General features: G+C 51.4%; 1 protein-coding gene across 1 annotated transcript; it reads left to right on the top strand.

The window, feature by feature from the left end:
- Positions 1-282: 282 nt before the first annotated feature.
- PGD (phosphogluconate dehydrogenase) lies at positions 283-17,756 on the top strand. Its single transcript, XM_043578549.1, has 13 exons — positions 283-420; positions 1,015-1,090; positions 1,641-1,820; positions 4,691-4,756; positions 6,423-6,541; positions 8,504-8,573; positions 10,819-10,953; positions 12,853-13,042; positions 15,930-16,060; positions 16,263-16,396; positions 16,764-16,863; positions 17,019-17,141; positions 17,233-17,756. Exons 1-13 carry the CDS (start codon positions 413-415, stop codon positions 17,350-17,352), a joined length of 1,452 nt encoding a protein of 483 aa, XP_043434484.1. The 5' UTR covers positions 283-412; the 3' UTR covers positions 17,353-17,756.
- Positions 17,757-24,075: the final 6,319 nt, after the last annotated feature.

A 24,075-nucleotide genomic window follows, 5' to 3' on the forward strand; every position in this document is an offset into this window, starting at 1 on the left:
CCTGTGCCTGTCCCAGGCGCCCCCTCCCCTCCCCCCTCCCCCCCCTCCACTTATGCCCGCGCCGCTCCCAGCCTGCTGTCCCGGCGCCCAGAGCCTCTCGCCCAGCGCGCTCGTACCAGTCCCCGGCGACCCCGCCCCTTCTGCTTTGGCGTCGCCATCGATGTGCTCTGCGCTCTCCTGAGCCGGCCCCAGAAGTGGGCGGGCCTGTTTGCCTCAGGTGGTCTAACAGGCGCCGGGAAGGGCCAATGGCGTGGTGGCACAGCTCCGCCCCTTCCTCCCGATTGGTCGGCGCCGGAAGGCCGCGGCCAGAGCCTGGGGGCCGAAGGCGGAGCGGGACTCCTCCTCGGTCGCCGCTCCGCGCGCTCTCAGCTCTCTGGTTCTGTCCGCTCCTGCCCGGTCCGTCGCCGCCGCCATGGCCCAGTGAGTGACGGGTCGCGGACCGCCGGGGAACTTTACGGGGGCCGGCGAGGAGGGCGGAACCTGCCTGAAGTCGCTTTGGCCCCGGGGGTCGCCGGAGCACGGCCTCGTGGCGCCCGGAGCCTCGGACCTTCAGGGTCTCAGCCCCCTCGGGCCCGGGCCCTCTACCCCTCGCGGCGGCGCCGGGCGGATCCCCCTTTCTAGAAAGGGCCGGGCAGGAGGGAACCCGCATGGCCGAGGGCAGCCAGGGCCCGAGCCAGGAGGGGAAGAGGCTGGACAGTGGGCGGCTGTGCCTGCAGGGGCTTCTCCCCCGTGTGGGAGCGGGGACACCCGCAGTGAGCACGGCAAAGATTGCATGCCCTCCTGCGTGCAAGTCTAGTTGATCTCAAGAGAACTTGAGGTCCTTTGAAGTGGCAGAGGGCAGGGTGGCCTGGAGGCGCATGCCTGGGTTCTCAGGGGTAGAAGAGAGGAGGGGGACAGAGGAAATGGTAAGGCAAGGTATTCATAGCAAAAGCTAGGACACTCTGGGCCCCTGAGTTGGAAGGGATTAAAGTGGAACCGACACATTTTTCTTTGTTCCTTTTCCCGGTCTTTTAGAGCTGATATTGCACTGATTGGACTGGCTGTCATGGGCCAGAACTTAATTTTGAACATGAATGACCATGGCTTCGTGGTAAGTCAGGAGGGCACACTCTTGTGGGTTCTTGGTGCACGGAGGCTGATTTCAAAGATCCTGTACAATCTGGAACTTAGGTCTCTTCGTATATGCCCTGTTGCTGCTTAGGACGTTTATTGCAAAGGGAAAGAGAAGCACCAGGTCACATGCGGTGTGGGAGGGCCAGCTCCGCAATCCTCTGAAGGACAGTCTTGCAAAATAGATGTCAGTTCTGTAAGCCTGGATAAACTTACCGGATGTTAAGCAGGAGAAATCCGGCCGGATGTATAGAACTCTACCTTTATTGCCTAATGAGAACCAGGGGAGAGAGAAAAGTTTAAATAGTTATAAACACTAAAGTGGTTTCGGTACAAAAGATAGCAGTTTGCAGCAGCCGGTTCCTAGACTTGATTGAGTCTCTATCAGCTAGTGACAGACTCTAGCCTGATTTGCCTCGGGCAGTCACCCTTTGCTTATATTCAGTTCCGTGCCTTGGGGTTCACTTAATCCAGGGTCTGAAGGTCTTCTGTGTCCTGAATCTCCTAATCAGACCTTTTCGGCCTTCTAGGTTTGTGCTTTCAATAGGACGGTCTCCAAAGTGGACGATTTCTTGGCCAACGAGGCAAAGGGAACCAAGGTGGTCGGAGCACGCTCCTTGGAGGAGATGGTCTCCAAGCTGAAGAAACCGCGGCGCATCATACTGCTGGTGAAGGCTGGCCAAGCCGTTGATGATTTCATTGAAAAACTGGTGAGGCCAGCCCTGCCCCCCAGCTGCTACTAGCGGGGCAACTTGTCTCTTCCCATAGCTAGATCTCGCTTTTCTAAATTTTTTTTTTTTAATGTTTATTTATTTTTGAGACAGAGAGGGACAGAGCATGAACAGGGGAGGGTCAGAGAGAGAGGGAGACACAGAATCAGAAACAGGCTCCGGGGTCCGAGCTGTCAGCACAGAGCCCGATGTGGGGCTCGAACCCACGGACTGTGAGTAGATCTCGCTTTTCTACTTAAGAGATTTTTTTTTTCTTTTTCAATTTCTGGATAGGAACTGCTCAGTTCAAACAAAACTGCGTCCATGTCTCAGCGTTCGTCAACTTGGCATTAATTTAAGTTAACAGCACATCCTCAGGTGGTAATGATTCCTTAGGCATGAGATTCTGAGGCCACCGAGAGACGAGAGACGTTGCCATAAGAATTCATTAACAGTGGGGACACAAACCCTAGTCTTGGTCTCTTTGGTATTCAGAAACACAGTTTTGGTCGTGGTGTTATGCGTGTTTAGTGCTATTCGCTAATAAACCTTAGTGTCTGAAATTTAGAAGTCGGTTTCCCATTTTTCTCGACACTTAAAGTGTTGTATCGCTTCATATAAACGATGAGGTCCCCTTAGGGAATCCTGGGAACTACATACTGGGTACTTATTTCTCAATGATTTGTTGGCTCTAGCAAGTGTATCTTTTTTGCAAGAAAAAAAAATGTGTTAGGGCGGGAATGGCCGTGCTGGGGCAGATGGGTGACCCGATGCCAAGTGTCCCAGAGAGGGCCTCTGGGAGGCAGGCCTCTGTTACACTTCTGGCCCTGATTATCAGCCAAGGAGGGAGTGTTTTGTGTAGGTGCTAACCCTTGTTCTGTAACAATTATAGTCTGATCCCTTTAGACTTTCCCCTGCTGTGCGTCATCAGGGGATGGTGGGTCTGTCCCCTCACAGAAGGGCTGATGGCCACCCACCCACTGGGATGACTGTGGGAGAGGAGGAGCTGATGGGGACAACAGCCTTTTCCCCTGGGAGTGTGCCCGGCAGCATTTGGTTGAGGCACTGTAGCTGTGAGCTGTTTCTGGGGCACCTCTGGGGCCCCTTCCCTCAACATACCTCACCGACAGCCCGTGGAGACAAGCTCACGGCCAGTGCCCTGCAGCCTCGGGGTGCTATTTCCTCTAACAACGAAACGCAAAACCACACGCAACATATGGATGAAGGGGCACCCGTGGAAATAACTTACGAAGCTACTCCTAAACGATTCTACGGTAACAGGTTCTCGGGTTCTGAAAAAAACCCGAGGCATTAGCTGTCTGGAAGAAACGTTTCTCGGTGAGAAATGTAGTGCCGGGAAACACAGGCAAGGGGTGAACGTTCCTTTTCTCCGGGAGCAGTGTTAACAGTGGGGGCGTCTCCACGGGGAGAGGGGTTTGTAACCAGCGTGCTACCACGAAAGACAAAAGTGACCTAGAAAGGAAGAACACTGCGATAAGGGAAGGACATAGCAAGCTTTTTGTGTAGCAAGATGCTAAGCTGGTCACGATTAGCGACAGAACGGATTGGAAAGTGGTAGCTTACTCTTCAACGTAAGAAAATACGAAGTGAGGTCCACTGAAGCCCTGTGGGTGTGTGGGGGGGTGTGGACCGAATGATAAATGACCAAGCCAGCCCAGTTGTGTTCTGTAGGAAGATGTGCTAGTTCGAGGCCCGGTCTCCTCCCGCCGTCTCCAGACGGGGCTGATCATCTCACTCAGGCACCAAACCACCTGATGTCTGTTCACTGGACCCCCACTCTGCCCTGTGCAGAGATTTTTTTTTTTTAATACTTTTTTTTTTCAACGTTTTATTTTATTTTTGGGACAGAGAGAGACAGAGCATGAACGGGGGAGGGGCAGAGAGAGAGGGAGACACAGAATCAGAAACAGGCTCCAGGCTCTGAGCCATCAGCCCAGAGCCCGACGCGGGGCTCGAACTCACGGACCGCGAGATCGTGACCTGGCTGAAGTCGGACGCTTAACCGACTGCGCCACCCAGGCGCCCCATGCCCTGTGCAGAGATTTTATAGGACGTGATGTAATCCTTCAGAACGAGTCCTGTTCCCAGTGTTTGCGAATGTAAACGAAGCCAGGGGCACGCACTGGAAATACAAAATCTTTCAAGTAGGTTTTGGTTGTTGTCAAATTTAAAATTTTTTTTTTTAACGTTTATTTATTTTTGAGACAGAGACAGAGCATGAATGGGGGAGGGGCAGAGAGAGAGGGAGACACAGAAACAGAAGCAGGCTCCAGGCTCTGAGCGGTCAGCACAGAGCCCGACGCGTGGCTCGAATTCACAGACTGTGAGATCATGACCTGAGCCGAAGTCGGACGCTTAACCGACTGAGCCACCCAGGTGCCCCTATTTCTCTTTTTTTTTAATGTTTTTATTTCTTTTTGACACAGAGAGAAACAGAGCATGAGCAGGGGAGGGGCGGAAAGAGAGACACACACAGAATCCGCAGCAGGCCCCAGGTTCTGAGCCATCGGCCCAGAGCCCGACGCGGGGCTCGAACTCCCGGACCGTGAGAGCGTGACCTGAGCTGAAGTCGGACGCTTAACCGACTGAGCCACCCAGGCGCCCCTGGTTGTTGTCAAATTTTAAAGAGAACCATCTTAGTTGTGGGGAGGTCTGACTGGGTTGCTAGCCCTAACCTTTCGTGTAGGCTCCAGCCATAGCCACGGAGAGGATTTTTGAAAATGAGACAACATACGCTTTTAGACTGGATTTATTTGGGATAAATTCTTGTTTGTATTAATTGCTCGAGGTACATTCTGTTTTTGTCTTTCATTTCTTTGGCTCACCTTAATGCTAGTGTCTGGTTACAGGTACCATTGTTGGACACTGGTGACATCATCATTGATGGAGGAAATTCTGAATACAGGGATACCACAGTAAGTATTCTCTAGTCTAAATTCTTCCTGGTTCTGGGAACATTCTAGAAAAAAGTATCAGCACTGTACATGTGATAAAAGCATGGACTGTCCTTCTGTAGTGCTGACTCTGGGGCTTGGTGCTGACGTTGCAGTTCTTGGCCTTTGTTTCTGCTAAGACATACCTGATGGAATGAGGCCTCCTCCGTCATACATGTAACTCAAAAGGATGACTTTTGCTTGGATACAGCAGGCTGAGAGTTCATGCTTAGCTCTTTCCTGCTGTGCCACCAGCCCATGGTATGTCAGTCGGTGTGCAATGTGGTTGAGAACCACGTCCTTTTTTTTTTAATGTTTTATTTGAGAGAGATAGCAGGGAAGGGGCAGGGAGAGAGGGGGACAAGAGGATCTGAAGCCGGCTTTGCACTGAGAGCGGTGAGTCCGATTTGGGACTTGAACCCATGAAACGCGAGATCATCACCTGAGTGGAAGTTGGATGCTCTACCAACCGAGTCACCCAGGTGCCCCGAGAACCACGTCTTTACTGGCCTCATATGCTAGAAGGAGTCTCTGGAGGATCTGAAGTGCTGAGTCAGGGAAGTCGTATTTGTATTAAACTCTTTTGTATCATTTTTTAAAGTGTTTTATTTGAGAGAGAGAGAGAGAGAGAGAGAGAGAGAGAGAGAGAGAGAGTGTGTGAGTGGGGGAGGGACAGAGAGAGGGGGACAGAGAATCCCAAGCTGACAGCAGAGAGCTTGATGCCGGGCTTGAACTCACAAACTTTGAGATCATGACCTGAGCCGCAGTCAGATGCTTAACCGATTGAGCCACCCAGACGCCCTGTATTAAACTCCTGATTGAGTCTTACGGTAACTGGATCTTCTAGTAAAATGAGAATGTATGTTTGGCTTCATTATTTCCATTTGGGGGAAGGATAGCTATTTATTTTATTTTGTTTTGTTTTATTTTATTATTTTATTATTATTTTTTTAATGTTTATTATTTATTTTGAGGGGGGGACAGAGAGAGGGAGAGAATTCCAAGCAGGCTCCTTGCTGTCAGCACAGAGCCGGATGTGGGGCTCGATCCCACAGACTGAAATCATGACCTGAGCTGAAATCAAGAGTCGGGACACTTAACTGACTGAGCTACCCAGGCACCCAGATAGCTATTTTAAACTTCTGTGGAGGGGCGTCTGGGTGGCTCAGTTGGTTGGATGTCTGACTTCCGCTCAGATCATGGTCTCACTATTTGTGGGTCAGCTGTGCTGATAGCTCAGAGCCTGGAACCTGCTTCAGATTCTGTGTCTCCCTCTCTCTGCCCTTCCCCCGCTTGCATGCACGCACGCTCTCTCGCTCTCTCTCTCTCTCTCTCTTAAAAATAAACATTAGACTTCTGTGGATTTTTTTTTTTTTTTTAAAGTAATCTCTGCACATGACATAGGGATCAAACTCACGATCCTGAGATCAAGAGTCACATGCTTTACTGAGCCAGCCAGGCACCCTGGATATTTTTTTTTCTAACTCCCAAACTGAGGGGATTAAATTTCTTGAATGATCAGGTTATTCTTGGATCCTTGGGTCATTTCATGTCCAGCGTGGGCTCTCCATACGTGTCTGATACCTCGTCTCATTCATTGGGAGAGAACTTTATGGAAGCATAATGAAATTAATTTTCTCTCCTGTAGAGACGATGTCGAACCCTCAAGGCCAAGGGAATCCTGTTTGTGGGGAGCGGAGTCAGTGGCGGAGAGGAAGGGGCCCGCTATGGCCCCTCACTTATGCCAGGAGGGGACAAAGAAGCCTGGTGAGTATCGAAGGTGCCCCACTTTGGCACAGGGGAGGCCCGAGCTGGGAGAAGGGTGAGCTGGGGACACTTCTGGCACTCTGACCTCCGAGGTGCCTGAGTGTCAGAGATGCTAGAAAGGTTTCTTTTATCCACTCTGCTGCTTTGACATCATACACGTGCATATTCTCCTTTGCCTGTTTTCTTCGGTTACTCCCTCCAAGACTGATACAGAAATTCTAAATAGGCTTACAGAGTTCAGAGGCTTTAAGGAAGCTGTTCGCATAGCGTCCTGTGCACTGTCTGGACTTAGAAGTAAGGTCTGCCTCTGTAAGTGACGTACAGTTCTAAGATAGCTGTGTATTTAATAATTGTGGGTAATGGAAAAATCTGACAGAGCCTATTTCGCCCCTGGGAAAGCGAGGTAGACGTTTTTTATTTGATTTGGGGCAAAAACACATTTTACACTGTTTGCTGTGCTGCATATAAGAGGAGGCGTTGGCCATAGAAGGGGAGGTGTGTTGGAGATATGAAAGAAGGGGTGCATGAGGCGTAAGGGTGGGGGGTGAGCGGAGAGAGAACCAACACAAACAGATGGAAGGGATAATCCCACCTGCCGTTGACTGAGGGCAACTCCGCCTGCTGTTCAGACCGCAGAGAGAGAGAGCCAGACAGAGGGAGATAGCTGAGCAGAACAGAAGCAAACAGAAAAGGAGGATCCTTTTCAGGGAGGCCCGACAAGGTACCAATCTTTTCTGAATGAATTTGACTTCCAAATATGCTACAGTTAGGTCAGGTGTTAAAGAAAACACGTTCAAACCTAATTCCCAGAGGTGAAGGGTTTTCCTGGGGAAAGTTATTCTTTCTGTTACCTCTCTGAGGAGTAAGTTTGGAGATTCTTTTTTTAATTAAAACAAAAATTTTTTTTGGCAATGTTTTCTTTATTTTTTTGAGAGAGAGACAGAGTGCAAGTTGGGGAGGGGCAGAGAGAGAGGGAGACACAGAATCTGAAGCAGACTCCAGGCTCCAGTCTCTGAGCCGTCAGCACAGAGCCCATTTCGGGGCTTGAACCCACGAACCATGAGATCATGACCTGAGCTGGAGTTGGTCACTTAAGTGACTGAGCCACTCAGGCGCCCCAAGTTCGGGGATTCTTTTAAGTAAGTTACATCTGGAAGTAGATAGAAGTCTTCCTGCTTCTGAGAAGCTTATGAACATTTACGTGGGGGTAACAGCCCGGCAGGCTAGACACGCAGACATGACACAGGAAAGTATTTGATATGCACAGGTGCCGTGCATTTCCTCGCACCGGTCTGGCAGAGGTGCAGGTGACGCTGTGACCTGACGTGCTCCCCATGAGATCAGGAGAGTTCTCAAGCTCCGCATGTCACTGTCTTAGCCCTAATCCTAAGCGTTAGCTTTGCGACCCCGTCAGTTCTGTGTCTTTGCCAAACACTTCTTGTGAAGGAGCCTTTAGTGGTCAATAGTGAGGAGAACATAGGCGAGAAGCCCCGTGAGGTAACCTGTCCTCGTACAGGAGCAGCAGAAGGAATGAAGAACACCCGGTTTTTCTCTGAATAGTAGTGGGCGCAGCCCCGCGAAGTCCTGCGCGGTTCCACCAGGCAGAGCCGGGCTGTATCTGACCACACGCACCCGGGCTGGGAGAAGGGCTCTCTACAGGAACATCCCTGTGGCCCGCCGTTTGGAACCACAGCTTCTTTTGATTGTGCAGAAGAAATTTCTCCTGATGCTTTGATGCTTCCTCTGGCCTTTCTGTCTGTCCGTCTGTCTGCTCTAATCACAGAGCCCGCAGCCTCTGACAGGTTTCCCTGGGCACTTCTGGCACGTTCGTTACTTTTTTCCACCTCCCATTCAGCCTCTCCATTTGAACAGAATTGGGGGGGGGTGGCGATAGTCCTTGAGTATCTTGAGATCTCAACCCCTCTCTTTTCAGTAGCTAAACTACACGGTTCCTTTCCACAGGCCCCACATCAAGACAATCTTCCAAGGCATCGCTGCAAAAGTAGGAACTGGGGAACCGTGCTGCGACTGGGCAAGTTCTGGCTACTCTTTCAAGCCTGCTGGTAACATGGGCACAGGTGTCGCAAAGTGCACAGAGCCAGGACGCCCGTGGTGGCAACAAGCGGCTCAGATGTGAGGTCACGAAGTCGCTAGCACAGCTGAGGCCTAAGATGCTTTCCTGCGTTACGTGTCCTTGCATCTTAACTGAACATTCAGGGCCTTGAGGCTGATGTTACAAACAGCCCTCCTCGATTCATCTGAGAGCCGGGTTCTTTAAGAAGGCACAGCAAGGATGAGGGGAAGTGAGGTTTGTTTTAGCTGTGTGGCTTCAGGAAAATGACGAAGATGTCAGAATCCAAAGGGACCCTTGTCTGCCCACGTGGAAGAGGACTGACTGGCTGGTGCTGTCAGATATCCTGGCCCCGGCCGTGGAAAATCTCGTACCTGTAGCTTGGGATGCAGGTGCCCTGTGCTTGAACAGAGCACACTATGGCCTCTTGCCTTCACGAAATGGGAGGGAGGCCCACCCAGGCTCGTTCATACAGACCTCTCTTCCGGCATTTTGTGTCGCTACTGGAATAAGTTTTATCCCTCCCGCAGCCTCAGTCCGTACCGCGAGGCTGGGAGACCTGAGCCGTAATTCTGGCTCTCCATTAACTGGGTGATCATGAGCGAGTCAGAAAATTCCGTGGGCTTCAGTGTTCTTGTCTGTAAAACGTGGGGGGTGGGCTGGCTGGTCGCTAAGGTCTCTTTAGCTCCTAATCCCCTTTGTTAGTTTTATTTCATCCCAGGGAGGTAAAGGGTGGAGATGAACCGAGGACTGAGGCATATGAAGAATGGGGGGGGGGGGGGGGGGGGGGGGGCCTGACCACGCCCGGTGACTTCAACTGTAGCACCCACACTGGTCTGTACATTTTCACCAGTGGTCACTGTCTGCTTAGGGTAGAGAGGCTGGGCTGGATTTGGAGGGCTGATGATTTTCTCCTTAGTATGAAGGACTGGGAAGGGACCTCTTAACGCCTTGACAGTCAGTTACTACAGTACAAGTGCAGCGACAGTCACTTCTTTGTAGATACGCTTAGGATAGAAGCATCAAGAATTCTGTCCTAAGCGTATCTACAGATACAGATACTGGCCCTGAGGTGTCTTGATTGAGTCTTTCCGCAGCCTCAAGGCTTTGTCTCGGGATACTGAAAGAACTGGGTTAGATCCTAAAAGCAGGCACTCCTTAGTTCACTTGTGAAGTCACAGCCAGGATGGGGTGAAGTAAGATGTTACTCATCACGCTCCTTAGCAGCCACAGAAAGTGTCACAGTCAGCAGGAGGCAGGTCACCAGTGGAGACTCAGACCGTGGAGGTCTCTCTAAACGTCAGCAGTACGGATCCCGGCGGTGACAGCCAGGATAGAGCGTGCTCAGGTCCAGCAAACACTGGGTCCAGCCGCAGGTAGGTGCCTGTCGTGGAGACGGATGCACCTGACCTCAGAGCCCGATGCCCCTGAGTACTGACCCCGACACTAACTTTGTTCTGAGTCCCCGCCCACTACACCATTTGCAGATTATTTGGCTTCCCCCGTAGCTTGTCTGCAGGGACAGAGTGTGCCGGCCGGACGGACTCACACTTGTAGCTACTAAGATCCATAGTTAAGTTTCTCACCCTCAATTCATAAACTGGGACTCTGACTATATACATCTTGCCAGCTTTGTTAGAAATCAGTGTTTTTTGTCAACCGTGAGACCCTGGTGAGGACACATTTCTGGGCTTAGGAGGTGGAGGGCCAGACCTAGGATCTAAGGTCACTTTACCCCTTGGTAGCTACTGGAAACACCTACAACACACTTATGTGTTTTTAAAAGTACAAGGGATTTAATTAGCTGACTTACTGTAACCCCCGGTCACCAGGAGCATGGTGACCTCAGGAGGAGGAGGAGGAGGAGGTCTTTGACTTGTGGCCAGGGCTGGGGGCGAGGGGCCCTGAGTAACAAGGGAAGGTGGGAAATGCAGGTAAAGGGCTGGGGGTGCCGGCAGTGAGTTGAAAGGTGTGGAAGAATCTAGAATGAATTTAGAGTGAGTTTGAAGCAACACGGGGCTGGATTGAAGCTTGTATTGAGTTGCTCCGTAGTGATTCTTAATTTTAAAAAAACTACAGATATTTGCTTCATCGCTGTCGTTCCTTGTCTGGGGAGGGAGCCTGGCGAAAGAATTTGATGTGGGCTTTTCTGGGCCATTCCTCTGGGGCCGTCTCTGAGGCCTCCTGGTGCCCGTCCCTCTAACAGGTGGGGGATGAAGGAGCGGGACACTTCGTGAAGATGGTGCACAACGGGATAGAGTACGGGGACATGCAGCTCATCTGTGAGGCCTACCACCTGATGAAAGATGTGCTGGACATGGGGCACGACGAGATGGCGAAGGTGAGTCCCGGGCCCTGCTGCGGGTGCGGCAGGCGGGCCTGCTCAGAGAAGGGACTTGCTGGCTCCAGTAAAGCCTTCCTGCTCCTCCTTCCCGCGGTCGTGCCGCTGGCAGGATGGACTCAGCCCGGTGGGAGGGAAGCTATAAGATGGGAGAGCTCGTCACTGAGCCGGACGTCCCCAGGGGATCTTGGTGGTAACCATTCCCACCGTTTACTGACCCTTTTTTTTTTAAGCTTATTTTTAGAGAGAGAGAGCAAGAGAGCAAGTGCATGGGGCCAGATGCAGGGCTCGATCTCGCGAACCGTGAGATCATAACCTGAGCTGATACCGAGTCGGATGCTTAACCGACTGAGTCACCCAGGTGCCCCTCTTTTTTTTTTTTTTTTTAAAGATTTTATTTTTAAAGTAATCTCTACACCCAAGGTGGGGCTTAAACGCAAAACCGCAAGATCAAGAGTCGCACACTCCACTGACGAAGCCAGCCGGGCACCCCGAGAAGCTTGCTTTTCTGGTCAGGTTGGGACTGGCTGTTTGGCAGTTAGTCAAAAAAGTTAGCCAGAGTGGGGAAACGTAACCCCCCCCGCCCCCACCCCGATATTTTATTATGAAGATGTGCAAACATACAGCAAAGCTGAAAGAATTCGGTGGTGAGCTCTTGTGGGCACACCACCCTGATTCTTTGCTTAGCGTTACACTGCGCTTGCCGTGTCGATTATCTGGCCAGCCCTCCGTCGGTTTGATCTTTTACAAATACGTTTCAAGGTAAGCCTCAGTCCTCTGTTCTCTTCAGCATCGTTGACGAGGCAAACACTTCTTTTAACTGAAAATACGGGAGAGCACACTCATCGCCATTCCCGCCCTATTCTCTAAATGTGGCTCTCCCGGCTCGCATCGTAGTCCTTTCTCATCCAGAATTTCTAGTTCCAGTCACTTCGAGTGGAGCGTGATTTAGAGACACTTGTGAGGTCCGCACTGCAGAGTCCTTCCAGATTTTGTACGGTTTTCCCTCCTGATGTTTAACGGTGTCATTCCCACTCTGCTTTACCGACTGAGCCACCCAGGCACCCCCAAAACAATCTTAGTTCTCAAAGAAATAGTGCTTTTTTTGTCGTGTTCATATTTAATTGGTTTACTTCAAACTTAATACATGTGTTCAACGAATACATAGAAGTGCTTCTGTCCGCGCTAGGAACTGTTCTAAACACCGGGGATGTGACAGTGAAAAAAAACCCACAAAGGCGCTATCCTGCATGGAGCTGGGAAGACACAATAATAATTGCATAGACCATAGAAAACTCAGGGGTGTGGCACCTGGGTGGCTCAGTCAGTTAAGTGGCCCACTTTGACTCAGGTCATGATCTCACGGTTCATGGGATCGAGCCCCACATCAGGCTCTGTGCTGGCAACACGGGGCCTGCTTGGGATTCTCTGTCTCTTTCTCTGCCCCTTCCCTGCTCACGCATGTGTGCTCTCTTTCCCTCTCTCTCTCTCTCTCTCAAAAACATGAAAATAAATAAATAGATGAAGCCTGCTGGTGGCACCTGTTACAAAGAGGAGGAAACTGTTGTAAGGGGTAGATATAGATCAGGGGAGCGGGGAAGGCCTCTGAGGAGGCGATGGTGTGGGGCGAGGGGCACTTGCCTCGGGGGAAAGAGCTGTGCTGGCAATCGGACGTCAGCATAACCGGGTGGAAATAGACACAACTGCCTCCTGGGGCGCAGAGAGCTCAGCTCGGGGAGCAGCGTTCAGGCACATACTTAGAGCCTGTTGGCCTCACGTGCTGAGCAAATCGTGAGCGTCGGTGAGCGTTCGCAGAGGAAAGCAGTGAGCCGGTTAAGGGGGCTTCTCCCGTGCGGCCCTGGTTTCTCTCACAGTGTTTCCTCTCACGTCCTGCACTAGGCATTTGAGGAATGGAATAAGACCGAGCTCGACTCGTTCCTGATTGAAATCACGGCCAACATCCTCAAGTTCCAAGACAGCGACGGCAAACACCTGCTGCCGAAGATCAGGGACAGCGCGGGGCAGAAGGGCACAGGGAAGTGGACTGCCATCTCAGCCCTGGAGTACGGCGTTCCTGTCACCCTCATCGGTAAGGTGCCGCTTCACCTGGAGCCTTTTATCTCATTGTTTTGCTCTTGACGTCCTCCCGGAGAATTGGTGTAGACTGGCAGCTAAGGAGCGGGTCTTGGGAGAATGTGTGCAGCCCTCGTCAGCCTCCAGAGCGCTTTCTGCTCTTCTGGTGTGCGAGGCTGACATTGCTCAGTCTCTTCCCGGTAACCTCCTCTCAGTCTTATGGACTTTGAGATACATTTGGAAATTCTTGGCTTTCTTCTCCAGTTTGACCTTTGGGATAGCTTTTTTTTTTTTTTTTTTTTAAGTTTATTTATTTATTTTGAGAGAGAGAGAAAGAGAGCATGAGTAGGGGAGGGACAGAGAGAATCCGAAGCAGGCTCGCACTCTCAGCGCAGAGCCTGACGTGAGGCTCGTACCCATGAACCAGGAGATCATGACCTGAGCCGAAATCAAGAGCCAGAGGCTTAACCGACTGAGCCACCCAGGTGCCCCTGGGATAGTTTTTGTCTCAGTGATTGAACTGTAGTCGGTGACCTCCATGACTTTCTAATGGGTCAGATCACTGTAATGAAGTTTTTCATACAAAAGTTCACAGAATAACATAAGCTTATGTACTCAGCATTTATTAATATTTTGCTGAGGTCCCCCCCCCCGATATTTTAAAAATAAAATACTGCCTACACATTTCAAGTCCTTTAACATTCTTGTCCTAAGTTCCTTGCCCTTCTTGTAGAAGAAAGCCACTGTCCTGACCACTGGTGTGTATCCTTTCCGTGCGTGTTGTTTGTCTTATAGCCGTGAGCTAAGCCTCAAACTCAAAAAGATACAGGGCGAAGGAAATCATAGAAAGCAGAAATCGAGAACAAATGATGAGGATTAATAAAACCACAAGTTGGTCCTTTCAGAATAAAATAGCTACATTTCTGGCAAGAGTGAAAAAGGAGAACGGGGTGCCCAGACAGCACCTTTTAAAAGGTGTCCTTTTAAAAACCCAACAAACTAATTTAAGAAAAGAATAAAACAAGGGGTCTAGTGTGTGTAATGAAAGGCTGATCTTTGCTGATGGCAGAACGGCTCCCTTTCCAATAAAACACAGTTTCCTCCTCACCCTTCCGGTTAAAGGTTGTCTTTCCCTCCCTGGCCCTCTCCCTCCTTCTGATTTCCTGATTAATTATGGCTCCTTGGTGACAGTGAGCTGGGGCCGTGAGACACCGTAAGGAGAAGCAGGCCAAGCAGAAGGAAGTGGCCGAGGTTTAGCAAATCTGAGTGTTGCCTGGGCTGGGGACCGAGGGGACAAGAGCTGGGAACAGTGTAGTCATCACCGACCCAAATGGGAGAGTATTGCGGGCTCAGAAAGGATCCCACTCTCTTGTTTGAGAGACGGTGTACCCCTTCCACCCGGCAGAGGCAGGCCAGGCTTAATCCCCGGATGGGCACCGTGTGTGTCTGCTGAACTTTCGGGGAAGTAAGTCTTCGGGCTGAGCCTTGAGTAACGCCGAGGGCTTGCGCCACACTGGCCTCCCGGTGCCAGCGGCCTTGCACAGACACTTCCTCCTGCTTGTGCCGAGTCATTGGGTGTGTGCAGGCCAGGGGGCTGCCCGGGGACAGAAGGACTACCCGCCGTTCTCGAGTGTGTGTGGCTGGCACCCTTTCCTCAAAAACAAAGCCCTTTGTTGGTCCCCAGAGAGTTTACTTCATTTTTGTCTGCGGGGAAAGGAATGGCTAGAGGAATTCTTCTAATTAGAGAACTTGTCAGTTGAGGGGCACCCGGTTGGCTCAGTCGGTGAAGTGTCTGACTTCCGCCCAGGTCAGGATCTCGCAGTTCATGGGTTCGAGCCCCGCGTCGGGCCCTGTGCTGACCACTTAGAGCTTGGAGCTGCTTCTGATTCTGTATCTCTCTCTCTCTCTCTCTCTCTCTCTCTTTCTCTCTCTGCCCCTTCCCCCCGTCTCAAAAATGAATAAACATTAAAAAAAAAAAAGACCTTGTCAGTTGAGCAAGTAGTCTTTTATAAGGGTTAGTTCTTGAAGATACTAAATGTCTTGATATGAAAATACCTTTCTAAAATGGTTTTTAGTCCAGTGAAACAAAGTTGTGGTGATTATAGATGTACTGGAAACTACATTTTCACAAATAGAAATGGAGTGTTTTGAGGGGTGAGTCCAGGTTACCTCAGTGTTCTAGTGGTTTCACACCACCCCCCGTGTGCAGGCAATGCCGCCACAGTCGAGCCTCCCACCAAATGCTGAGGCTGCCTGTTATTCACTAGTTTTTGAGGGGTAGCGAGTGCTTTTAAAGTAGAGTCTTTGATGAGCATTTAAAAATTAAAGTCCTCTCAATTGAAATTGAAATTTGACTTGGGGACCAACAGAGTAATTGTGAATCATGGTGGCTTTACCGCCTCGCTTTTTCTGCAAAGCTCCCCGTTGAGTTGCATGTTGATTTTTGTGGTTGATGCCTCATTATGTTGGAAGATTGACTTGTCTGTGGAGTTTTAGTTTCCAAGTCAGCTGTCTAGAGTTTTGTATAAACGTTCTTCCTGGGGCATCTGGGTAGCTCAGTTGGTCAAGCATCCGAGTCTTGGTTTTGGCTCAGGTCGTGATCTCACGGTTCCTGGAATCAAGCCCTGAGTTGGGCTCTTTGCTGACAGGGCAGAGCCTGCTTGGGATTCTCTCTCTCTCTCTCTCTCTCTCTCTGCCCCTCCTCTGTGCACGCTCCCTCTCTCTCTCTCAGTAAATAAACTTAAAAAAAAAAGTTCTTTCTGAGCCATGTTAGATTTTGTGGCCCAAGACTGAGACTTCCGGCTCCATTTCTATTTTTTCCTCAACTTCTCGGGCTTACGTGTACTCTTTTCTGTCCAGTTTTACGTGTGAACTTCGGTAACGTTATCCTCTCTCCCACGTAGGAGAGGCAGTTTTTGCTCGGTGCTTATCATCTCTGAAGGACGAGAGGGTTCAAGCCAGCCAAAAGCTGAAGGGTCCCCAAAAGATCCAGTTTGAAGGTGATAAGAAATCATTCCTGGAGGACATTCAGAAGGTGGGGCCCGCTCCCTGGCAGTGGTTGTGGTTGGCGCCTTGGGCGGCAGTGGGGGTGGGAGCGGCCCGTGGAGACGTGGGAGGCCCCGGGTGGGGGCAGCAGAGTCCAGCCCCGTCCTGACACCGCTGTCCGCGCCAGGCCCGGCCCTGCCCGTGGGGTGGACGTGGCTAACCGTAGCTCTGACGGGTCCGTCGTTCCGTAGGCCCTGTATGCTTCCAAGATCATCTCGTACGCGCAAGGCTTTATGCTGCTGAGACAAGCCGCCACGGAATTCGGCTGGACCCTCAACTACGGTGGCATCGCCCTGATGTGGAGGGGGGGCTGCATCATCAGGAGGTAAGTGCGGGGACGCGCCGCGGCACCGTGCCGGGAGTCGCGGCCTCTGCACCTGGGGACGGTTTCCCTAGGATGTGCGTGGCCAGTCCCCTCGCTGGCGACAGGACGGGGTCGGCTGTTCTAACTAGACTGTCTACCCTACTCCCTTTAAACTGGTTCTGGGAGGACGGTCATGCCCTCTGGCCTTGCCTCGTGGGATGTGGGCTCTGTTCTCACTGAGCAAACAGCCGGCTTGAAGGGATAAGGAGAGTAACTCTGTACCTCGCGGGCGGATGTACCAGCTTCCGGCTTCCTTCCCTGCCTTCTGGCAGGCATTGAGCGCGCGGAGGTGAAGTTTCATTGGTTTCTTTCCTCTTGCTTGTTTCAGCGTGTTCCTAGGAAAGATAAAAGACGCATTCGATCGGAACCCACACCTTCAGAATCTACTACTGGATGACTTTTTTAAGTCTGCTGTTGAAAACTGCCAGGTAGGTGGCCCAGAGCTGGGCGGTGTGGGAATTCTGCCTCACCGGGCTTTGTGTTTCCCTCACCAGCATCGATGCCCGTGAGCGTTGTCCTTTCAAACGCAGCCCGTTCTCCTCTCTGGGGGCTGACCCCGAGTCTTCGGCTCTTTCTGGCTCAGGACTCCTGGCGGCGGACGGTGAGCACCGGTGTCCGGGCGGGCATCCCCATGCCCTGCTTCACCACCGCCCTCTCCTTCTACGACGGCTACAGACACGAGACGCTGCCCGCCAACCTTATCCAGGTGAGCTTTCGGAGCAGGTGGTAAACACCGACACGGCTCAAGGGTCCGTGTCCCCGTGTTATCCCAACCCGTCCAATTCCTTGTTTTCCAGGCTCAGCGGGATTACTTCGGGGCTCACACTTACGAACTCTTAGCCAACCCCGGACGGTTTGTCCACACCAATTGGACAGGCCACGGTGGCAGCGTGTCGTCCTCTTCCTACAATGCCTGACCGGACTGGTCACCCGCCACGATTCCACAGATTGGGACATTCCACTTGGCCACACGACACCGCTTACGCAGCCCTCTGCCCCACAGCCCGCTGCGCAGACCTTTTAAAATAAAGTCTCACAAGGGACTCCTGAAAAAGTCGGCATGAGTTTACTTGTAACGTAGCTCTTTGAGACCCGCCATGCCCTCGGCCCCCGCCCCTCGGGGCGACCCGGAGGGGACCACGTACGCGGTAGCGTGAATCAGCTCCACGTGGCACCTGTGGTCGGGGAGGCAGCGCACTCTGCCCGGCTAGAGGCGCACGTAGATGGGAAGTGGAGTCCGCTCAAACTGGAACCTTTGTATCACGTAGTGGAATTCCCAGCTTTCTCTACTTAATAAAAGATACATTCTAGCTGTGCTTCATCTCCAGACTCTCCGGTAGCCTCACCTGCCACACGGAGCCATTATCCCCCTTGGCAGAAAGATCTGCAGTCGGTTTCCTCACAATTGACTCCGTTTGTTTCCTTCCAGCCTCGTTTACGGTTTCCTCTCCGTTTCCTTTAAAGAAAGACTGTAATATAAGCAACAGACCAAAGTTAGGGTAATGATTAACTCGGGGAAGGACCAGGAGGCGATCGGGGGCTGAGGGTGCAGGGGGTGCGAACGTTTCCTCGGGTTGGGCGCTGGGCCCTGGCCGCTCACGGGTACAGTCTTCATGGCTTTTGTCACTTCATCCCAGATGTTTTAGGAAACTCCACTTAAATGACAGGGTGGGCTCAGTGTGCCCCACCTCTTTCTGTTTGTCCCTAAGCAGGCCCTGGGTTTGGGGTGGGACTTCTGGCGACCTAAGCCTGCCCCCTGAATGAGACCTTTTTACTTTATCTTCTTTACTCGAGAAAAAAAATCCTGCCAGCAAATTCTTACTGACAGTTCTGTGGCCTGGGGCCAGTGTAATTGTTTTATTCCAGCAGCTTAACTCCAGAAAGAATTCTGTGGAATGCTTCAGAAAGTCCTGAGAGGATCCTAGAATAGAGCCAGAGTTTCCCTGTTTTGACAGCTGGTGTCTATAATCTCAGCTCTGACCTCTCCCAGAAAAGCGCGGAGACAGGCAGGGGCTGACACGGGAGGCGGTCCTTTTCATGAAATGTTCCACTTTTGAGACTCAGCCTGGCTGTGAGTACGCAGCGAGACTGTCCCCCCTCCCTGATCACACCTTTAAATATAAGAGGTGCTGAGTCACTGCCCATGACAGGGTTCTTTTTTAAGGGACATGAATCACTCAGTGCAGCTTTTCTCAGGTGAACTATGGCCACTTGTGCTTCTAGAATGGAGAGCGAGTGCCTTCAGAGAGAAGCACTAGCGAGGCGTGGGAGGTTTAGGGCCAGAAGGAAAGGAAAGGAAAGCTGGACTGTCCAGAAGAGTGCTTGAAATACTAGTGACGCCATCTGACAGAACACAAGCCCCTGCTCACCGCCTGGAAGCGGAAGCCTCAGCTCCAGGCCCCTTCACTGGCTAGCTGTGGAAGTCCAGGCCAACTATTTTCTGTCTCTGCCCTCAGTTTTCTCATCTGTAAAACAGGATGGTAGTACCTGTCTCCTTAAGGCTATTTTGAGCATTTGCAGAGCAAGAACAGACCAAGATTATATGCTTGGCACATAATCACCTATACGTGGCATTATTACCACTTCTGGGTGTGTCTGTCCCCGAAGCAGAGGGATTTCTGTGCGTTAGAAACCAGATTTATTTCTCAGCACCCAGGAGTGAGTTCACTCTGCAGACCAGTCCTCAGAAGGTTCCTGGTGGGGCTTCTCTGTGTGCTGCATGGCGGGAGGGGGGGAGGGGGGGTGTAGGTCACGACAAACATCGTCCAGGCCAGTGGAGCTTCTCAAACTGTGAGCCCCCACCCCCGGGGGTGGATCTTGAAAAAAAGGGCAGCTTCTGATTCAGCAGGAGAGGGGTGCTGGGGGGCGGCCCCATGCTGTGCATTTCTTTTGTTTTTTAATGTCTAGTTTTGAGAGAGAGAGAAAGCAAGCACAAGCAGGGAGGGAGCAGAGAGAGAGAGAATCCCAAGCAGGCTCTGCACTGCCAGCACAGAGCCCGATGTGGGGCTTGAACTCAGGAACCATGAGATCATCGCCTAAGCTGAAATCAAGAGTCGGACGCTTAACCGGCTGAGCCACCCAGGCGCCCCTCCATGCTGTGTGTTTCTCACTAGCTCCCAGCTGAGGCCACCCTGGCCACTCGACCACGGAGCCGTGCTGGAGCGCGGGAGGAGGGGCGTCAGTGCAGTCAGGATACCTGAGCACATACGCCCTCGCTCTACTAACTGGCGTTGTCCCCACAGGTAAGTTCTTTAAACTCTGACTTCACATTTCTTCATAGTTAAAAACTACTTCCCGGGGTGCCTGGGTAACTCGGTTGCACGTCCAACTCTTGATTTAGGCTCAGGTCATGATCCCAGGGTCGTGGGATCGAGCCCTGTGTCGTGCTCGATGCTCAGCTGCGTAAGATTCTCTCTCTCTCTCCCTCTACCCCTCTCCCTCACTTGCACGCTAAAACAAACAATAATAATAAAGATGCAACTAGTGGGATGATAAATGAGATTATACAAAGTCCTTGGCACGGTACCTGGCACACAAGGCATAACAAAAGGAAGTTTTTACTGTCAAAGAATACATCAGTCCTTTGCCTAGGTCCTTGGGGGGCGGGGGGGACTTTTTACTATATATGCTTTCATGCTTTTTGAATTTTCCATCCCATGACCTACTTGAAAAACGTATCAGTAAAAACTCTTAGCTCTAGGAAGGGCAGCCCAGCTTACTGGGTGGGAGCCCGGGCCCAAATCCCAGCCCCACCACGAACTCACTGTTGCCCCACACGTGTCTCAACCTCTGTACCCACGTAGTTTTCCATTCACACAAAAGAGGTGATGACAATACCCACCTCACCGAGCTCTTCTGAGGATGAAATCAGTGCCCGCCGCATAGGGAAATACTGTTTGTGGGTTCACTATTACCCAGCTCCCGTGGAAGGTGAGGCAGTCCACAATTCCGAAAGTGATGGAGCTGGTCGCACAGGGGGTTCTGTCCCCGGACCACGCAGGGACAGTCTGGTGGCTATTCTAGCAAAGGGCCTCCCTGGGCAGAGATTGTAGGCCTATTAATGACTTCAGCCACAACTTCTGCTTTACTTGGGACACAAAGGGGTTGGGTGGCTAGAAAGGTGTATGGATCAGATAAGGGAGGGGACAGGGTTTCTCAGCAAAGAGACTTTAGGCAGGCGATTGACAAGTGTTGCACATTCGTTGAGGTAGATGTGGAGCCCATCCCTTTAGGAGGTGTAGAGAAGTCTCCAGGGTGGGTGTAGATGTGTGTACCGTGTTTAGTATGGATGTTGGCACATATGTGTTCACTGTCTAGGAATCCTATATGTTGTTCCAGTTACTACTGGAACTACCCTAAACTCAGTGGGAGTAATATAACCATCGTTACTACCCTAATCCTGTGGGCTAGGTTAGGAACTGGAAGGGCACAGGGGGTATAGCTCATCTCTCCTCCACAACATCTGGACCTCAGCAAAAAGACAGCTGGTGGCCACGGCTGGGATCACTTGGAGGTGACCGTCCTCTTCACGCATCCGGTGGCCGATGCTGGCTGCTGGCTGGGACCTCAGCTAGGGCTGAAAAAGCTACTTGTGGCCTCACCGCATGGCCGTCGGCTGCCCCGCTTCACGGCAGCCTCGGGCTGGGCTAACTTCTCACGTGGGAGTGCAGGGCTCCAAAAGTGAGGAATGTTCCCGCTAACAAAGCAGACGCTGGATTGCCTTGTAAGACCTAGCCATGGATGCCACAGGGCGTTATTTCAGCCCCATTGTATCAGTTACAAGCAAGTCATAAACACCCCAAATTCAATGGGTGGAGGGCTAGACTCTACCTTTTTTTTAATGTTTACTTTGAGAGAGAAAGAGAGTGCACATGAGCAGGGGAGAAGCAGAGAGAGAGGGAGGCAGAGAATCCCAAACAGGTTCCGTGCTGACAGCATGGAACCCGACGTGGGGCTCGAACCCACAAACCCTTAGCTTGTGACCTGACACCGAAACCAAGAGTTGGACACTTGACTGACTGAGCCACACAGGTGCCCCTAGAGTCCACCTCTTAATGGCGAGGCGGCAGTGTTCTGGAGGAACACAAGGGTCAGGAGATACTGGCTCTATGTTTTGAGCGAATATAATCTGCCACATACGCTTCTTTTGAAAAAGACGGTTGGTTATACGAAGTTAGGAACTCTGGCCCTACTTGCTAGTGTTCCTGAGTTCTCACGCCGTATACACGGCACATACTGGAAAGTAATAACTGAGTGTGTGCCAGGCAGTTTTATAATACAACACCCCCCGAAGCAGGTACTACCGTCAGCCCCAATTCACAAATGAAGTTCCTGGATGGTTAAGTAACTTGTCCAAGGTCGCGTAAGTCCTGAAGCACCTGAACTGGAACAATGGCAAGCTGCTGCCGGAATCCGGGCAATTAACCATTAAGCTCTTAAGGCTCGAAGCGTACCGTTCACTTATTCACTCGGCCACTGGCATACTTACAGTATACCCACTATGTGCCAAGCACTGTGACAGGACCGTGTGTCAGTGGTGAGAGAAGATGAAAAGTCCTGACCTCATGAGCTTATAGAACCTATACTACAGCTAATGGAAATTGATTTTTTTTCCTCCTTGGGGGGGGGGAGGGGAAGAGGGAAAGACAATTTTTTTAATGTTTATTTATTTTTGAGAGAGAGTGTTAGTGAGGGAAGGGCAGAGAGAGAGAGGGAGACAGAATCCGAAGCGGGCTCCAGGCTCTGAGCTGTCAGGACAGAGCCCGACGCGGGGCTCGAACTCACGAGCCGTGAGGTCATGACCTGAACTGAAGTCGGATGCTTAACCACCCAGATGTCCCGAGGGAGAGAATTTTAAGCAGGCTCCACGCTCGGTGCAGAGCCTGACGCGTGGCTCAATCCCACGACCCTGGGATCATAACCTGAGCTTATGTCAAGAGTCGGATGCTCAACCGACTGAGCCACCCAGGCGCCCCGGAGACTGATTTTTGAACCAGCAATTTGTAGCGCATTTATAGGGGGAATAAATGAGGACTGTTATTGAGCTAAGTATTCCTTGTACCCTATTTGATGCAGCTGAAAAGGATCCAGGGACAAATGTCCCTCTCTTATTTCTGGTGAGGGTGCAGACTCCGACGCCAGCCTGCGGACACTGGACTCTTACCACTTCCTGGCAGGCTAACCTCAGGCAAAGTTCTCTCCCCTCGGCGACCTTGTTCCCTCACGTAGGAGATGGCGGAACCGCACCTACCTCTGAGCGCAGCTGAGACCTAACCCAAGCGGGGTGCCTAGAACCCAGAGGCTAGTAACCCCAGGGTTAAGGTGACGGGGCGGATCACCGCAGTAAGACCCGCCTTGTTCCACAACGTGGCACAATGCTGACATCTAGTGGCCAGTTGACGTGGCTGGTTCTTTCCCGGGCAAAATTGTTCCAAAGGAACATAGCCATTTTCTGTGATGTAATGCCTCAGCTCCAGGCCTTCCTCTTCAGACTCTAAAGTGCCCAGGTATTCCAGAAGCTGCTAGAATAATGTATTTTTGGCCCTGGGAAGCAACTGCTTTAAAATGAGATATCATGCAAGGTACAAAGCACAGAAACTGCCCAGGAGAAAACTGTTACTATTTCTTGTGCCCTTTGGTGAGGCGACTTAGGCCTTGAGACCACTCTCTGAAGTTAGTCCCATGCTTCTCACTTTATAAATGCAGGAACTGGGGCTTGGAGAGGTTCTGTGACTCATCCAGGGTCACAAAGCCTGTGAAAGGGACCGGGCCCCGAACCCAAGGTCTGGGCCTAGGCTGGAGCTCCCCACCTGCTCCCAGCCCATTCCACACCCCCAACCCTTTTCTTTCCTGCTGGAGACCAGAGAGCTGCAGCAGCAGGGAGCAGGGCGACAACCGACGGGCAGAGCTTGGCCTGCTAAGGCACAGCTGCAGATCAGGGACATCCCGTGAGAGGCCTGCCCTGCATGACATTGGGGACCATCCCAGGGGACTGGAAACTGGAATTCTCTCCGGGAGCAATGGGGAGAAGAGGCCAGAGGCACCTGTCATCTCAGATGCAGTAGAAATTGACCAGGGGCGCCTGGGTGGGTCTGTCAGTTAAGTGTCGGACTCTTGATTTCAGCTCAGGTCATGATTTCACAGTTTGTGGGATCGGGCCCGAGTCGGGCTCTGTGTTGACAGCACAGAACTTGCTTGGGATTCTCTCTCTCTCTCTCTCTCTCTCTCTCTCTGCACCATCCCCACTTGTTTTCTCTCTCTCTAAATAAATAAATCTTTAAAAAAATAAACAGGGGCGCCTGGGTGGCTCAGCTGGTTGAGCGTCCAACTTCGGCTCAGGTCATGATCTCACGGTGAGTTCAGGCCCTGCGTCAGGCTCTGTGCTGACAGCTCAGAGCCTGGAGCCTGCTTCAGATTCTGTGTCTCCCTCTCTCTCTGACCCTCCCCCGTTCATGCTCTGTCTCTGTCTCAAAAATAAATAAACATTAAAAAAAATAAAAATAAATAAAAATAAATGAATCTTAAAAACAAATAAACACAACCTTAACCCTTACAAAAAGTGTGAGGAGGTCCAAGAAGACGCTTTTCTCCCTGATGATTGCACCAAGACATTAGAAAATATATAACCAAATTAATTTCCT

The sequence above is a fragment of the Prionailurus bengalensis genome, chromosome C1 (genome assembly GCF_016509475.1).
Source record: "Prionailurus bengalensis isolate Pbe53 chromosome C1, Fcat_Pben_1.1_paternal_pri, whole genome shotgun sequence".
Taxonomy (NCBI): domain Eukaryota; kingdom Metazoa; phylum Chordata; class Mammalia; order Carnivora; family Felidae; genus Prionailurus; species Prionailurus bengalensis.

Excerpts from the sequence above, each read along its gene's own strand:
- PGD (XM_043578549.1), top strand. Across the intron at positions 8,574-10,818 it reads GGGAACCGTGCTGCGACTGG|GTGGGGGATGAAGGAGCGGG; the intron begins GCAAGTTCTGGC and ends TCCCTCTAACAG. Across the intron at positions 17,142-17,232 it reads TGCCCGCCAACCTTATCCAG|GCTCAGCGGGATTACTTCGG; the intron begins GTGAGCTTTCGG and ends CTTGTTTTCCAG.